At 36.4% G+C, this 19,278-nt stretch overlaps 1 protein-coding gene across 1 annotated transcript in view; it reads left to right on the forward strand.

Moving 5' to 3' along the window:
• The first annotated feature begins 9,804 nt into the window (after nucleotides 1-9,804).
• The window catches only part of pappa2 (pappalysin 2), a 68,455-nt gene continuing 58,981 nt past the window's right edge, over nucleotides 9,805-19,278 (forward strand). The window contains exon 1 of the mRNA XM_006634719.3: nucleotides 9,805-12,432. Within this exon, the coding sequence (XP_006634782.2) occupies nucleotides 11,460-12,432 (973 nt within the window). The 5' untranslated portion in view covers nucleotides 9,805-11,459. The remainder of the gene's footprint in view (nucleotides 12,433-19,278) is intronic.

The raw sequence follows: 19,278 nt of genomic DNA on the forward strand, positions 1-19,278 counted from the left end.
ATATACAGAGCTTTAAAAAAGGTAGTCCATCTGTGCTTCTCTGAATTGTGTCTTTTACGAGGTCAGAATTTTATTGGTAAGGAATAATACAGTTATGCAATGAAATCAGTACTGGAGCAGGTGTCTGGGAAGACTATCTGAAGCAATGTTGTGATGATTTTACAGTTTCCTCGTGTTGTATTTATTAAAATCATTATTACCTTACAAGAACATTTTCACTCAGCTGAAATTGAAACTGCTTTTCTCCAGTCTGGAATCAAATACATACATTGAAAAATAATGTAAACTGAGCATTTCTTTTCAGTAGAACAAACAGCTCATGGTACTGTACTTGGTATTCAGTTAAAGCCATACAGCCATACCTGTTCTATAATTAAAGTGTTTCAATGCATAGATATTCAGCCCACTTAAGTTCATATATAATTTACAGTACAGGAAAATGTCAGCATGGGACTTTTGTGTAATATCACCCATATTAAAAAAAAATCCTAATTTCTTAGTAAGAATGAACTCACTTGTATGAAAAAAAAATACATTAGTAAGCAAATATTTTTTCAGTCATAGTTGTACTCTCCACTGGGTGTTGATCACAATTTTATTTCCTTAATATACAAATGACTATTTGTCATCTTCTTCACAGGCAATTTCCATTAAAAGCAACTTTTTTTTTCAACTCCATTTGATTCAGTTAAATTATATTATTTTGAGAGAGTTATGTCTTCTCATTAGCAAGAGTGTCTTGGCTCGCATGCTGCATACATTTTGACAAGTTATCATGCCAAAAACACAAATTCATAAACATCATATTTAGAAAATCTTTCATTCTGAGAAACGCATAGAATAATATCCTGCAAGGTCTCTTAGTTTAAGAAAAACCTAGTTCATATACTGGGGGGCAGAGCAGTTGCCACTTCAAATCTCGGGGCCGGCAGAGGAATCCTACTCCGTTGGGCCCCTGAGCAAGGCCCTTAACCCCAATTGCTCCTTGGGCGCTGTACAATGGCTGACCCTGCACTCTGACCCCGAGCTTCTCTCCCTGTCTGTGTCTGTGTCTCATGGAAAGCAAGCTGGGGTATGCGAGAAGACAAATTCTTAATGCAAGAAATTGTATATGGCTAATAAAGTGATCTTACACTGTTTTAATATCTCATTGTGGCCAGGATCTCTCACAAGCAGTAAACAGATACATGAGATCTTCTGTGATTTTACATAAGGCAGTATCAACTTGAGGATTCTCAGCTCCCTATGAACTGGCTATCCTTGCCACTGACCTGGGTTTAGACGAAGATAACAGTCCATGCTGTGAAGGTCCACCTTATGACAAGCAATGCTAAACTGGTCATGCTCTGGGGTTACAGTATGACAAAAAGCAGATGGCTCTGTTGACACTCGTTCTCAGAGAATGGGTTTTCTGCTGACTGCTGGGATGTGGACAAAAACAAAATATTGGGACCTCGGTGCAGTTTTCTTTTCCTCTGTGATCTAGAATGGAGTTTTGATGATGAACCATACAGTACATTTTAAGGTGGAAATCCTCATGACCTCATTATACACTACTGTATTACTATTGCCATCTAGGTGACTAAGTAACCCATCAGCCCATGAAAGGTGTATCTTAATTTCATGAACCTCTTTTTACAGCTACAGAACTTTGTTGCAGTTTTTTGCTATGTGCAGTAGCCACGATTCAGTAACCCGCCAGTTATCCTGGAATGTCGCCCACAATTGTGTGAATCCCAAAAAATAGGAATTGTTTAAGTTTTGATATGATAAACCCTAAACATAGTGGGTCATTTTCTGTTCTCTTAAGGTTTCTTGCTGATAATGAGACCCATCGCTGCCTTGTTCAATTAATTACTGCAGATTAATTCGATTTTAAGGGAGCTCTAGGGATACAAAATTAAATACCTTCTTCTCCCCACCCTCACTCCCCAACAAACAGAAAGTCTCCAACTTTCCTTGCACTCATACGTAACCCCTATATCTACTGTAAAAGTTGCCCGAACACAAGAGATGCAACCATTGATATCCAGCTCCCCCTTTCTCAGTATGCTCTTAGTACATCCATTAATTATAAATGAGAACATCATCTTTGCCATCTGAATCATTTATATCTCTCACAGTTAACAGAGGGAGAGTCCCCCTGGCAAAGACACTGAGGAAAAGAAACACAAAGTAAAAACAACCACTGTACAAATGGTTAGCCGGGTATGTTTACTGAAAGGAGCTCCATAAATTAAAGCTGATCATAGCCAAAGTATTTGAATTTTTTAGTTTCAGTATCCTTGATGACTTATCAATAGAAGACAAATGATAAATAAGGGACAATCAAAAATGTTCTGCTTTCAAAATGGCTTGTGGTAGGATCAGTGGCAGTAATGATCTCTTGTTTTGCCTTAGTCTAACCTTTTCTAGCTACCCTTTTTTCATACCAGCATTTCCTTCAAAAGAGATGCTATCAGTGCCCTCTAGAATTCATCAACTGTGCCTTATCATTTGTAATGGTCTAATTTGATCTCTAGGTGATCCTCATTTGAAACATGGATTGTATTTTATGCCTTTGTAAGCCATTGTCCATGAATACCCTACAAACAGGAGCAATCACAAAGACTCTCTTTTCTCTTAGCTCATTACATAAGGTTCTTGCATTCAGACTGAAAGTTACTAGTGTTTTTTATGCTAGGTTATTTTCCCATTTCCTCTTTAAATTACCTTTTGAAAGGCAAGGGGTGCCTTGTTAAATTTGATTGCTGGACTTGAGAGCTCAGACAGTTTCAAGCTGTGTTATGGGACACTGGTGCATTAAAAGTAAATTAATATTTTACCCTCCATTGTATTCAACTTCTTTTAACAATTGGTCTTCTGATTTCAGATAAGATAGAGTTTGTGAAACATATGGCAAATTGTTGAAGAGCCCTGGAAGTCTACCAGTAACGCTTTTAAACAAAGTTGAGCAACTCCAATTTTCATCTCCCTTTTCAGAAAAGCCATTGGGATTTCCCAAACAATCCACAGTAATGAGTTAAAGGACTCACACCACAATGCCCCAGCCTCTGAATTATAGATACCATCAAGTCTTTCAAGCATAGAATTTGGGAAATGCATATATTTGTGCCAGGTAATGATTTATAACTGAAATGGTGTACACTGTGTACACTGTTAAACTGTAAATAGTTTGCATGGAAAAAAACCTCAGTGCATCTTAACTGTAAATACCTCTCCTCTCTGCCAGGGGAAAAGAGAAGAGTTTAAGAACACATGAATTGTTGTGTAATTTCTGTAATAATATTAATACCATTACAGCTAACAGATGTATATTGATGTACATCACGCCATGCAGTTTAAGAGACATATCTAAATATGCCACAAATATCATTCCCCTAAGGCTTTCATTGCTAGCAGTGCAAATTAATACTGTCTCTATCCCATTTGGAAATGTCTGACTTGCATTTTCCAGCTTCTCAAGCCTTCCGGTATTGCATGCCTAAGTGCCTTTAGGATGCCATTGGTCATTGGCCAGCTTGGCACCTGCAAAAGTAAATTGTGTGAGAAAAGACACAACTGTGCTGATTAGGCCTTGGATCTCCCAGGACAATAATAGCTTCCTAGGGTTTGGGTACAGAAGGCAGAAAAGCAAACGTCAAATTGAAATTTACTTTGCGATTGTAGTAATGTATAATCTTATTGTTTTCACTTCAGTCATTTCAGGTGGAATTCTTTAACATGTTATCAACGGTAATTGTACTTGAAGTAATTATGCTTTTTTCGCTTATTGAAGACTTTAATCATTACCAATAGTGTCTGGACTGCCAGCATTCCTACTCTGCCTCCTACTTATAATACAGCTAGTAAAGAAATGCAAATTATTAATGTAAAAATGCTTCCAAGCAAGTTCATACCCACTTACAGTACTTTAATAGGATGAGTGAACAAAAGGGAAATAGAGCAATACCTACCAATTTTGGAGTTCAATGGCCTAACAGTTTTTGAAGAGGAACAGTTAGCAATATAATGCTCGTTTGAACATGAAGATAATGACCCCTTAAAAATGCTCGTGCAGTATGTGATGGCAAGTCTGAAGCAGGTTTTAGTGTGATGAAACGTGCTTAGTTTTAAGTCAGTTGGTACAGTGGTTCCAGTACAACGACAGTTTGAATTTTGTGAAACATTGAGGTCAGGGAGCAGAAATCCTATTTCACTATATGCTAACAGTGTTATCACTGAGCTGACAATCTACCAAGTTCAAAGTTAATTTTACCCAACAGTTATTGAACAGGAGCAGATTGTGCAAGACTGTTTTACCAATTAGTTAGTGCTCTGTGAGCAGGAAAATTATCATCGCAATATGTGAGGTGCAAATCAGAAATAGCATATAGTAGTTCATGAAACCTGCCATGTTTTGATTCAATCTGTACACTAGTACCCTAGGCAGTGGCGGTATGAGTTAAGAGAGCAAAGTAGCAAACATCTTGGTATACACAGAAATGGTAGTGTGTCAGATGTCAATGGTATTGTTGCTACAATGATAGTCAATTGGTCGAATGGTTTTAGAACAATTGAAAATCAATGTTACTGTTCATGAACTGGCAACAAAGAAAAAGAAATGGCCATCAGATATCCATCTTGGTACATGAGGGGATTTTTACTTAAAGTCATCCAGTTGGTAATAGAATTACACCTGTAAAGTCTGGAGTAAGGAGCAGGAGTGGTTTACATGATGGACCATGTTTCTGAAAACACATTATGGTGCTTAGCAGGCATTAAAATAATTCCAACAACTTTGCAGGTTCAGGTCTTACAAGACTTTGAAAATTGTAAATTAAATCTCTCATGTTTCAATTAAATCTGCAGTCATTCATAAGAATAACATTTTGAAAAGGATTTTGTATATGTGATCGTGATCTAAGATGACAGTCGATGAGAGACCCCAATTTTTGTGCTACATTTGTCGATCTGTCTCATATTTGCTTGGTATGCAGCTTCTTGGCAGCTTGGTCTTCAAACATGAGCATTTTCGAAGGTAAGTATAACAATTGTAAAAATCCATATAGTTTCTCTTTAAATGACAATAAAAGTCTATGTTTTCCTAGGATGTCTCAACGGTCCTCTAGATTTTCATAGATATTAAACAATCGGAAAGATGCTTTTCCCTTCTTCTTTCTCAGACATCAGGTCTGATTTTCCTCCCTTTTTTCTTTGCTTAGAGCTCCATTGGAAGATAATCTTGGGGTCCATGCTGTGGGGGTGGGGCAGGAGGAGCTGTTCAATACATTTACATGGCCACCATTGCTGCAGGATCTCAAAGTACTTTGATAAAAGCAGAATGTTTTGCAGACAGATCCACAGGCCTGGCGTGGAATTCTTGCCTCCTGCTGTTAGGAACCTTTTACCCTTGAATGGGCCCCCGTCTTAACTGCCAGCCATTCGTATTTGTACTGCTCACAATTTGCGCCTGAAAAAAGATACGAAGAAGAAAATGAAAAATGTGCTATTAAATAATCCCATCACTTGCTACAGTATCACCTCAGATGGAGAGGTGTTTTTGAAAATCTCTCTTTTTAAAAATTGGGTCTGCTAGTTGGCCTGACTCAATATGAAAGCTTAAAACGACATACTGTATGCACCTGCACTGTTAGACTATTAGAAGTTACGCCAGGGGATTAAACATCTTTCTTTTTTCATATTGGACAGTTTAGGAATATTTTTATGTTGTCTGACAGGGGCACTGAAAAAGAGCATGAATAGTTTTTGGTTTATTTAAAATAAAAATGGGAAACCTTGTATTATTCTGATTTCCATTTAATCTTCTTCAGACTACACAGCATGTCTACATGATATGAAAAGCATGAATATTTGTAAATGAACGTAAATTAAAACAATTGAGGTGTAGCCGTAGGAGAGTGAGACATATGGTGTGATGCCAATATTTGATTACTGATTGATTGATTTTTATTTACTTACGAATGTATGTATATTGCAGGTTATGCTTGTGTTGGCTTCTGCTCTTGGAACAAAGTCTTGCTTACCGAAATCTGTCAGCCACTATCTTTCTCACTCCAAGTCAGACTTTTTTTTAACTCTAAATGGTGAAAGATGCTTAAGACCAAAAATATGGAACATAAAGTTTTTATTCAGCCTTTGCCAGCAAACAGACATACAGTATTTCATTGAACACTACAAAATCATATTTAAAATTCAACTTGACCTTTATAACCATACATCCTGTAAAACTTTTTGTTTTGTATAGACCACCCCAGAAGTAAAGAACGTGCCTAAGAGGTACAGCCACCCACAATACAGTAAATGTAATTTAGTTGTTGAAAAACGGACAGCCTTAGAATTTTCAAACATCTATGACAGTATAGTACCAGTATATGATGGTTGTGTATGAAATATTATGAATGAATGAGAAAATGTTGATTATTGGAGTGTGTACTGTAATTCCTTGGCATCAGTACGACACCTAAGAAAAGCCTGCACTTTGCAATTAAAGAGAATGGATTCATGTTAAGCTATAGACCCTTCTTGCTGTATATCTGTATATCAATTTGATTATACTGTATGTGTCATGTGGGCATTAGACGCATAGAGGTTAAAATGATGAGTAATGGGTCTTAATTTGTTTTTATATCTAAGGTCCATATAATACTGACAGAAGTAAGAAATGCTTTTTATGCTGCTTTGACTGAAATACCAGCAAAATCAGGATATCAATAGAAGGAAATAGAAATGAGTACTTATTCAAATTAAAAGATTTTAAAGACAAATCTATATACAATAGATGGCTGAAAATAGTATGATTTAAAGAGGAAACTACATTTTTAAACATCGAAACTATAATATACACATGTGTTGTGAGTTTGTTTTCAAAATAAACATAAGAAAGGCGTTGTTAAAATGCTTCAATAAATAATATCGAAGTTCTCGAGATCCTTCCAGTTTCACGAGATTGCATCAGAAATATGCTTTGGGAGAGAGAGATTTTGTATCCTGGCTTTTGAAAGGTAGTGATGTTCCGGTGTGGTGCCCATGCCAACAGAGCGTGACACACTTGCAACACTCTGCTCTCTAGGGCACAAGGTGCAGTCCTTTGTGAACCCACAGGTGGGACTATCATAGTATCAAAATAATTTAAACCTGGAATTCCCATCTGGCTCCAATAATAATGCAGCAGATCATCTTTCAGTTGTGCTGGCTAAATCACAGTACTCTAAATCTGTCTTTGACAGGGAGTGGGATTATATGTTATTTTTCCAGTGTCCCCTTGATGTTTTGTTAAATTAATAACTACACCATAAGTAAAAGGCCAACCCAGATGTTTATAAATCTCCACACCTTTATCGGCATAACAATAATGCCAAGAGGCATGCCAGCCGTATTGCGCAGCAACAAATGACCTTGCATTTCCAGGATAATGTGTGATATAAGGCCAGTGGTGCCTTTGCACTGAGTCCAATTCACTTAAGTGCTCTGGACTTAATGGTAGTTCAAAAAGGCCATCTGGGTATTATTACAAGGAATGCTGTCATTATCTAGTGTGGTGTCCAGGAATTGCAAAGTGTGCATCATTTCACTTTTTTTTAACAACTACTAAAAAAATGCCATTTTTCCTTTAAAGTCTGGGAAAACTTGCAACTCCACTCCATTAGATGGACATGTCCAATGTAGTCCATAACTGCCACATAAGTTTTCTAAGTGCATTTCAGTGCTGCAGTGTATGTAACTTTGCTATAGGTAATGTCCCAAAGTTCATGTGAGCTCATTGTCAGACATGCCAGAAAAATAAGAGGCAGAGGAATCCTCTTGGACGAGAGTAAAGCAAACTGAGAAAACATCTGGTTTGAAGTTGTCAATAGAATACTCCTTCAAATACAGTAGATGCTCCTTTAAAGACATAAGCAATGTGTCACTACCCAAAAGACTACACTGGGTAAAGACAAAGCAGACTGATAGTTCTCCCAAGTACCTGGACTAACATATCAGTGCTACAGTATACAGTATACAGTATGTTCTACTGTGCATGCTGTCTCATTGGATCATATCTGCTACTCTGTAAAGAGTATGAAGCAAATGTATCATAATTAATATTGATTTTAATGCACACATTAAGTATAACTATATTCATTGGATTAATAACAAAGGAATTATCTTATTCTTAATTAAATTGAATAAATGAAAGATTCTGAATGATTTCAATCAGGAAAGTTTTTATTTTACCCATCAGGAATGCAAACACCACTTGGTTTGACACTAAATAGCACTGCAGTCTAAAACTTAAAGTTTGCGTGATTTCTCGAGAAGGTTTGAGGGGTTGCATTTTAATGTTATGCACCCGAAATTCATACAGTATATACTTATACGTGTCCCTTACGTTTTCACACTATATCATTCTCAATACTGTGTAATTAAACTAAAAATATGTCCACATACTGTATATAGATAATCAAAATATTAGAAAACACCTGTTAATGTGCCACCAGTTACTGCACTGCAACTAGATGATGGAGAAATGTCACAGCATTGATTTCAGCAGGTGCTATCCAATGAATGTTCAGATAAGGGATCACACAGCCAACACCAGTTGATGCATGAAATGTGTGTCGTTCGACTTTCCAGAGCATCTCAAATGTCACGATGAGCCTGAAATCGAGGGACCATAAAACTCTGAGCTTGTCTGAGCAAACAGAAATGAATTAACATGTTAACCAGCTCTGTGTCACAGGTATCTGTGAGGTCACTTACTGTACTTCCTCATTGCAGAGCACATGAAGAAAAAGCTTGATTTTCTGCTACTTCACAGTCCTCGGAAATTATGTGATGTTCCATTTTTACTACATTATAGAGAATGGGCCTCTCTTTTGGAATATGCCGTTCCCTAATATGTACATGTGGGTATATTTTATAAATAAAATGGGAGTGTTTGATTTGTTCACTGCTTAATAAAGGAAAAAATAGGCACATGCCAGTCTTTTGAACATTTATGTGTATCATGATTTTAAAGCAAACAGCAATACAATTCTGATTAACATAAAACAAAACAGTAAAAACAAAAAGAGATATCTTCCGAAATCCTCTCAAGAACTTTTTTACACGTAATAAATATACAAAAGAAATGCATATAGGCACACACAGTACAATTTCATAAGTATTATTGCAATTAATCTGCATCTAATGTCACTCTGTGCCAGACATGCATATACCCACTTGTTCACATAACCAGGCAGATAAACATAATATCAAAGTTTATTACAGCACTTGAATTGTATTTGAAAGGCAGAATTGATTTTTTTAATTGCTGTAATTGCTTGACTTTAACGAGAACCATCTGTAGAAGAAGCACTCATAATGTTAAATGATCATACTACAGTGTATGTGTATCTACAAAATACTTTGTCACATATGGCATGGGGCACATTTTAATCTACAGTGTCCATTACAGCAGGACTGCATTATTCTTACAAAGCAACAAGACTTCAATTACCATAACGAAAGGTCTTAACAGTTATTAGTACTGTGACTCAAATGGGGTACTCTCCTACTGTCTATATATATAGTATGTATTTTTTTGTGTATGTATTGCTGGTTGATTTCATAGGATGATCTTCCTTCACCACACCTCCTGGCACATCACACAGAAGTGATCTTTGTTTATGGTAGTGAGATGCTCTGTCAGGAGAGGAGGAATTCGGCCAAGTCGCCAATAACATTTCTGCAGAACAAAAAGAAAGCAACAGAGAGGACGAGGAAGGGGCAGCTAGCTTACAAACCGAGAAAGGTTTCCTTAATTTCTGTGTAGGGGCTGGGTCTATGATGTCATTGTGGAGGAAAGAGATAAAACGTTTCAGCGCCTTGGTTTGATCTTCCAAAAATTTCAATGGAAGATTCAAAGCAAGAAAAATGAAATGAGATTTATTGCTAGACATTTTAGAGCTAGAGCAATGCTGAGGTTTGGGTCTTTACGCATAGGCTGAGGAGGGTAAGCTAAAGAGCTTTTATAATTTGACTTTGACTTCCAAAGAATCAAAATTCAGACTGCCTTGCTTCGCTTTTCAACACACATTAAGACATACAGTACATTGGAATAAGGCAGAGAACTGTTTAGTGGTTGGTGAAAAATAACCATAGAAACTATCCATTCTTAACGCTTTGGTTTTACAGTATGTTTATAAAATGTGCGTTTTAAACTAAACGTAAAAAAACATTTTAGTTTTGAACGCAAAAAGTGCAGTATTATGTATGAAAAACAAGATAAAATATAAATACATTTTCGTGTCGTATACACCTGTTGTTGTTTTTTATTTTTGGTTTTAATATTTACAAAACAAGACTTTGGAGATCGCAAAGCTGGTACCGAGACCTTGAATGAACTTTGAATGAAAAAAAACGAAATACTCTCAACTCGGTTAAATCATTTCAAATATCCCGGTTCATTGTTGCGTTTTGAAATCCAGAATACGGATTTTTAATGAAACATCGTTTTTCCTGACGCTGCACTATCTGTGGTCTTACGCTATGTATATAGATGTAAAGTCGCCAAAGAAGTAGCCTTTTATTGATCCGTTCAAAAGTGAGTGGGCAAAAAAAAAACATGAGTGTTTTATTGATTTCTGTCGCTATCCAGAAGAAAAAGCTGTTTACAGATCGGAGGAACAGAACATTAGCAGGTTTACTCTGAGGTCTGGAAGGCGAAACGAGGTGATGCGCGCCCGAGAGGCTGGTGAGGCGCAAGTTGATGTACTGTAGGTCCCTCTCCTCGCCAGAATTTCTTTCTTTTGACTGGGGCAGGCAAAAAAAAAAAATACGAGCAAAGAAAACTGCTAGTGTTGCAAAGCATTTGAGGAGCCCCTCTTAAAAGCAAAGAGGACTTGAAGTTGTCGGTTGCAGCGGAGAAGCAAGGTAACAGATCATCAAAACTTTCTCTTTTTTTTTGTCCGAATGCACAGTTTTTATTTTGCTGCTCATCGCTGTCTGGGAAAGCTCATAGGAACACAAGGTGCAACTGATGGAACTATACGAGTGAGTCGGATTTGCTTGTAAGAGTTTTTTGAAGTATGTAATATAAGCAATTGGGCATTAACTGCTTGATGCAAGAAAACTAAGTGAAGGAGATGTTTCTTAGGATAATCACAGATTTTGAGAAGTAACATTTGCTTGGAAAAATCTCGGAACTTTCATTTTACAGTAAGACCTAATACAGCACTGCTACTATGTTTAAGCTTTGAAGTGATTTATCTCATGAAAAGGAACTGTGAAGCTTGCAAAAACCATGACATGAGATAACGGACTTATTCATTTGTATCACATTTTTAACGTTGAACAAGTGCTATGTGATGCATCAGGAAAAAAAATGCTGCTAGTATATTATTTTATACTATAGAAGTCTTATGTACGTTTCTTTAAGGAGGGGAGTCCAATACTGAAACATTTTAATAATTCTTTTAACACTAATAATTCCTAAAATGATGTGTATTAGACTACTGGTTGTTGCCTTGGTGATACTGAACATATGGCTGCTAGACTCCGCTCAGTCCGACCATGTCCAAAGGTACAAGCGGGCTCTGGCTTTGAAAGCAGACTGGATCCAAGCCTCCTTGGTTAGTGAACAGTGCAGGTCCGTGGGTTCTGCCAGGCACACTCGGTCTGCAGCTCAACTACACCCCCTAGGGGCTTATCCGAGGAAACACACAAGGCCGGCAGGGTTCTATCATGCGATAGCTGCTCCTGTGGTGAAGACCTGCTCTGGAGAGTGTCCCTTAGAGTCCAAACATGGTACTGATGCCCAAAAACTGCAAAATGGGGCTCATATTCCTTGGAGCAGCAGTGAGTCAAGAGCCAAGACAGAAGCTCTGAAATTAAATCCTAATTTTAGGAAGAAAGAAAGCTATCCAAATCTTCAAAGACAGCAAAATGTTGCCGTTAATTCTCCTCATTTTAATGACTCTACTCATAACCCGGAGACATACGAAATATCAGGTGAACATGCTGCTTTGAGTAACATTGTCCAACACGCAAAGTCAGGTGAACAATCTCTGTTGACAGACAGTAAGAGAACGATACGAAAGAATGTTACAGTGGCCAATAGCAGGAGTCGCAGAAGTGCAACAGGAACACATGCAAAGGAGAAGTTAGAGGACTTACCTGAAGAAGTATTAGCCCATGGGACGCATGTGAAGTTTAGACCAATTGATTATTCAACAGAGAGAGATGACTATTCAGGGGAGCATGACCTGCTATCCAATCCCAGTGGTGAACTATGGGGTCCAGAAACTAGGGAAGTATCCCCAGAGCAGATGACAGCCATGTACTTCACAGGCAAAAAGGAGCAGCTCAAAATCCACCCAGATGTAGGTCTTGAACTGCCTCGCTCCGCTTTCAGCGTAGAGTTGTGGGTGAAACCAGAGGGAGGACAGAGCAACCCAGCTGTCATAGCAGGTAAGAAAGCATGAATGTATTTTTATTTATTTTGTTATGGCCAGGTTTTAAACTGTGTTATTCCTCCCCTTTGAGAATAAAAAAGCTTGCTTGTTTTTGCCTGATACAGATTAGGGATAACACCGGGCAGCAGAAACAGGTTCTTAGGCAGACTTTTACTGTTTACTTAAGGAAAACAAAATGAACACTTTTTAAAAACACTGAAAAACTTAGAGGTATGGTACTGATGGCAGCTTCTTTTTCTTTAAAAAATATGGGGTTTAGCTTAGTGACAAGTTATGTTTTAAGCAATTTCTATGGTAGATTTATGGTGAAGGTAAACTTTATTATGGTGAAAGATGAACTGCACAATAGAGGCCTGGTTGAAGCAGATGATAAATTTCCATTTGAATATGGAAATGCAATGGTGTTGTGCACTTGGTGTATGAAGCCAGTTTAAATAGCTAATAACCGGGCTTTCAGGGACTTAAATAACCACCCTAGTTTAGTCAGAATATAAAGCAATAAATAAATATGTAAACCGGTATCGCTGTACCGGTTTTTAGTCCTGGATTGTCCAAAGCTAAAAGATACTAACCAAAAAGCTAGTATTCTTTTAGCTTTTTAAACCTGACCATCTCTATCACAGAAACCTGGTCTGCTTTTTTATTGGAAGGAGAAGTTTTAGTTATAGATCTATGGGGTCTGAACCCACACTGTTATTGGCTTTAAAAACATTCCATGGTCATTTCAGTTTTGTAATATATTATTACATCTACATATCAGAAAAATGCTTTTTCAAAAGTGTCATATGTAACAACTATATAATCGGCACTATTTTATTTTTCACATCGGGGAATTATTTGATTTTGAACAGCAAAGATTTGGTGTAAAAAACAGTTCAATATGACGATAATTATTTTCTGCAAATATGGCTGTTTCTTGTTTTTGTTGTATACATTCTATGCCTGGGAGTTTCATTACAGTTCAAAAATATCTTAAAACAGAAAGGTCTTGGGTCACCCAGTTTGGCACATAAGATCTTCATAATGTAGTTTATTCCCAGTGCAGCACAAGGCTGTCCAGGGTGATATGCTCACACTGAAATTTCTCCAGCAGATCTTCTATCGTGATGATTGGAGTGTGAGTAAAAAATGACGCACAATTAGTTCATTTCATGTAAAATATCCAGAAGGGGGTGTCGGTGTACATACTTTAGTTTCTAAAACAGTGCTTGGTGAACGCTTCAGTAAGTGGAACTGGAATTTGTGTGTTGTGTATTATGGTGTTGTCAAGTACTGTATTTACTGTAGTTCCTGAGGGAAAAGTTTAAACATTTCAGTTAAATAATTGGGAGATCAGGTACAAAGAAAACACTGCTTCTCCTATTAAAAACTCCTTCTTGACATTAAATTTGTCTTTTGAGGATAGAACCAACTGTTTTTCTTTTTTTATCACACTTTAGGACACATGAGATATAAATACGCAATTAGGCATGAAAAATACATTCCGAGGAAACATGGTTCTTTTTGTAGTTAGGAATGTTATTTTAGAGGTTCTTGTGTTACTTGGACTCCTCTGATATTGTTTTATTTGGAAGATCATTTGATAAAATAGTCTGAAAAGCCAGCTTTGTTGCTTCCAGAGAGACACAATCTTTCACACTAGATCGTAGAGTAGCACAACTTTATTAAATTCCCAGTGGGGGTGGGGGTGGAGTTCATAGGTTTCCAGGTTCTCATATTGTCTAGGAAGATGATAATGTCTGAGGCATGTAGTATCAGGGATAACACCTGATTAATTAATGGGATCTCCTATGTTGTTTTTTTGGAATATGACAGCATGGTTTCTAAAATAGCAAATATAAATGTCAGTATGAATTAAGACTTTGACTAAAATTATGGTAAGGCACATCTAAACCCATCTATCATCCAATGCAAGAGGTCTATAAATATATACAGTATATAACTGTCTGAAACACAGTGTTTAACCAGTCATTTTTAACCAAATCATGATAGAACAGTGTAAGTGATGAATAATCAATCATTTTATTTGGTATATATATTCCAATAGCAGTTAAACGTTAACACAGTTGAGCAATAACAGTTATGCTAAAGCTATGACTGGATATTGTTGTGGATGGGAACAAGTAAAGGTTTATTCCATGCTGAAAAGATAAGAAAAGAAACACAACATTTTGGCTGTGGGGCCTTCTTCGGGTGTCGCCGTTTGGGTTGGTAAATTGATATGATTTATGTATGTATTAAAATCATTTAAATACATATGTACAGTGTGTGTTAGATTTATTTCACAACATTAGGCACACAGACCTATTTCCCATAAAGGAACAAATACAACAAAATAGCTCGATGTTCAGTTTTCACTTTTATTGTTACACTGCTGTTAAAAAAGATGTGTGGTCATTAGGGCTGGAAACAAAGAAAGAGCTACTGTACTGTAACACCCTGTGGTGCCACTTCCTCAAAGCCTTTAGGATTCAATTTTTCCTCCCACCTGCCATTTGCATGCATTTCAAAACCACAGTATTGCCACTGACATTACTTCCAAGCCCACAGTTCATCTTGGGAGGATTTTTTTTGGCAGCGTCTGAAATAAAGTTAGGAATCTAGTTAAATAACCAATGATGTCAACTAACACTTGTATCAGCATCTTCTGGAATTATCTAAACAAAACGATGTTGGAGGTTTGTTATTTTTGCAATCAATATGATACTCCTGTTTTCCCCCATAATAATCGTAATGCTTATTTAGCATGCTCTGTAGATTTATGGCTTCTTTCTTTGAAATGCAAAGAATGTTGTTCGTTTAAATGTTTCACACTATTTCATTGCAGAGTTGTGACATAGATTAAAATCAGAGCCTGAAAGAGCAGTTTTTCTTTATAATGAAAAGACTGGATTTTCTATTCACTTACTGTACATTATGCCTTCCTATGCCCTCTCTGCTAACAGCCTTTCTAACAGCCACCAAAGTGAACCCAATACTTCCTGATTTTACAATCATTTTACAATATTCATGTTAATTGTTTTTGTTTATTTTCCGACACTTAATAAATACATTTAAATAAAATAATCACAACAGAAAAATCTTAGGACCATAACAGATCTTATCACTTTATTCTTCCTGTTCCATCTCTCTAATAAATGCCTCTCACTAGACATTCAGTGCAAACACATCTATCTTAATTTTGTCAGCCAACGATTTTTTGCTTTCATACATCCATCAAAATGTCCATTTGCACGTTCCTATATTTATCCCAGCATTATTTACCGTAACTGTTTATAACACTTAAAATGTGGTTTGTTCCTCAGTTGAAGTGATGTACAGTATATTAGCCACATTGAGTATTTGAGACTTGGCACATTTCCAGGGGATGTTTTACATGGAGAGATTTTCACATTTATCAATCATTCAAAACTGAACTACAATAAGCAATATTACAGTATAACGTCAATGACAATGGTGATATCAATGCAAGCAGGCGCTCTGATCACTAAGGTAAAATACAATATTTACAATACATGCATAATATATCAATGCAAGCAGGCGCTCTGATCACTAAGGTAAATACAATATTTACAATACATGCACAATGTGCATATGGATTTAAGGCATTAAAAGAATCAACAATATATAATTAGAAAGCATGCATAATATTATTTTTCCTTTCTGTATGGTCTGTGACATCTTCGGCAACTGTCTCTAAATTTCTGCCCAATTATGATTGATGTGGCAGGCAGACCATGTTATGAGCAAGTGACTTCTACTGTTATTTTAGAATAATGACACAACTCTATTAAGACAGGTGTGGTGCTCACTTATTTTGTTTAAAAAAGAGATGGACACAAGCAGTCTTTTTTCATGGACAAATTTCACACCCTAAAAATATTTTAGTTATTGATTACAGAGATATATTTATTCACCATCTCTTTGCTGTCATACCAGATTAGGTAGTTCATGTGAGTAGCTGCGTCAGCATGCATAGGCTGCAAAGGAACAAGTATAAGACTTATTTCATGCTGAAAAGAGAAGAAAGGAAACAAATGTTTTGGAGTTGTGTTTCCTCTCTTCTCTTTTCATGCCAGGTTAGGTCTGATCTGGGTTTTGTATGAGTGTGCCACTATAAGCCCATGCTGGGGCTCGTACTGTATGCACATTTCCAGTGACTGCATAATGCCTTCTTCCGGAGTTGGGGGACTGCAGGTTTGCATGGGTGCATCTTGCCTGTGGTGCCCACTACAGGCTCACAAAGGGCCCATGTGTCTGTTTTTACTGGGTCGCTGCATAATGCAGTTTGGCAGTTTTGCACCGTGTAATAAGCTGTTGTGTTGTTTGAGCACAAACGCCAGGCTTGTTGATCTTAATCGGATGCAGTACTAAGTATTTCAAGTGAAATTCCAAATGGAAATTCTCTCCTGCCTTCCCAACTGTTTTTGGTTCGCTTTAAAGATTGACACGTCTCAGCTTGTTTTTTTTTCTTAGATTTCTTTTTTTTTTCCAAAGAAAGAAAGCGGACTCAAATAAAACCTTTTGGCAGGCAAAAAGTGTCCAAGCCATCAAAACAAATGAATGACATCTCTGGTTGTTTCTAGCATTAGAATGACTTGCATTGATAAATATGTTTCACTAAATGCTTTTTGTGTGACTTTTTTTACTGCTCTTTTTCATAGAGGGTGCGTGGGGTGAGACTGGGGGGTGTTTCCTGACCTTGCGCTGCCCTGCAAAAGCCAGTACATCTGGAAACCATATGAAGATGCAGGCTTTGGAGAGCAGCTGAGAATTAGCTGGTTCATTAGAAGAATACTTTATTTAACCTTTCTCTTGTATGCATTGTTTAACAAGTTTTTAAGAGGTATTTGAGATCTTAGCAGCTTCACGTGCAGTGCACATTGCACAACAGATTTATCAATCAAGCTGAGGGTTTTGGACAATACTTTACAAACACATACTGTATGTTTCAGTACATGCCAGAATTAAAATCACATTTTCTTCCTGACAATTTAATGTTTTCAATAAATATTTGGGCAAAAAAAGATATTTAATGTTCAGAAATAGATTTGTTTAAAGTCAGTTGATACGCAGTATATACTATATAAATTCTGAAGGCTTAGATTTGTTTTGATTCATTTGCATTATGTATTGCAGTAGAAATTGATTGACAATTTCAGTATTGTTGTACGGTATAAATGTCCGTTGCTGTTATTTCTATGAAATATGAATTATAATTTACTGTTACAAATCTAACTAGTTATTTGCCTTAATATTTGCAATATAGGATTCGAACAATTTTTGCCTATTCTTTTCAGATCTGCTAGATCTGATACCAATAGGTCTGTGATACCAATTACTCACAATTACACATGATTCAGATAACTTACCCATTTTTTCCACAAGTGCTTGCCTTACATTTATAAGACGTTGAATGGAGCATTATGGCTCCCTTTGCTTGTCATGTTAATTTAAATTCCACATGTCATTGTATAGCTCACTTTACAATGGTGAGTTTTTGATACGGCAATTTGCACACGACCACGCCGCTGACTTCCACCAGGTGCTTCACTGTTCTAGATCGTTTTTAACAAGCAATTACAACCTGACCGTTGCTGCGGTAAGATATAAACGTGACACTGATTTGACGTACTTATTAATACCTCAAACTTCAGGATAAACTGTCATTTTGTACTATTGCTTATTATTATTATTATTATTATTATTATTATTATTATTATTATTATTATTATTAACAAGAACAACAACAACAACAACAACAACAACAACAACAACAACAACAATAATAATAATAATAATAATAATAATAATAATAATAGTAGTAGTAGTATTAATATTAAAATAACGGCTCCATTATTATTTTCTTTCACTGTAGGGATATTAGAAATTAAAGTGTAAAAAATTAAAACAATAATATTCACGTTTTATGGAAATACACAGGTAAAAGAGGGTGTGTAGCAAAACTCTGTAGTAGTGTACAGTACGTAACCAGTTCATTAAAGAAGTGCAGTACACGCTTATCAGGATAATTTCAGAATACAGAAGGGGTGCTTTCAATTACTCTTTTTGTTGTCGTGAATTTGATTCTTTTTGAACCCTAGACATATACTGTATTTCTCTTAGGGGGAACAAAGCCACGGGACCTTTCCCAAATAATTCGGCATTTACAGTACATTAGAACCCAAGAAAGGTTATAAACGACTTTTTCCTTAAAGCTTGTTTAGTTCTTTGTAGCAGTAGTAACTAATTCGATTATCTAGTTATTTAGTTGTTTTAATACCCATAAAAAGTAATTTAATGTCATCAGAATTTTAACGAATCGCTTTCGGTGTATTGGAATAAGGCAAAGGTGGCGTTTTCACTGTATCGCCTGCTGTCTTTGTAATGCAAATACCCTGTATAACCCTATTTATAAAAATAACCAGAAGCACAACGACAGCGCACAAAACTTAAGCGTTATGGGAGCACAGACGGTAGGTCTCTCGAATTACCTCCACTATGTTTATTAATAATTGACATATTCGTAAAGGTTAAATTCGTACAGTACATTTCATGCAAGATTTCTTTTCCCTTTACTTTAAAAAACAGAATCTTAAATGAAACAGGTGGGTTTTAAAAGAATAAATCAGGTAATACATGTTTCCTATTTGTATATTTTAAGGAATAGGCTGAATTACTGAAGTGTATGCCAACCACAGAGTATCAATTATGTTTTTTATGATACTAGATGGAACGGCATTATAGGAGATGGCATAAACTGTTTATTATACAATGTATGAACATTTATCTATACAGTTTAAAGGAGGAGAGTGGTCATTTTTTGTACTTTTACATGCTC

The sequence above is a fragment of the Lepisosteus oculatus genome, chromosome 9 (assembly GCF_040954835.1).
Source record: "Lepisosteus oculatus isolate fLepOcu1 chromosome 9, fLepOcu1.hap2, whole genome shotgun sequence".
NCBI classification, from domain to species: Eukaryota; Metazoa; Chordata; class Actinopteri; order Semionotiformes; family Lepisosteidae; genus Lepisosteus; species Lepisosteus oculatus.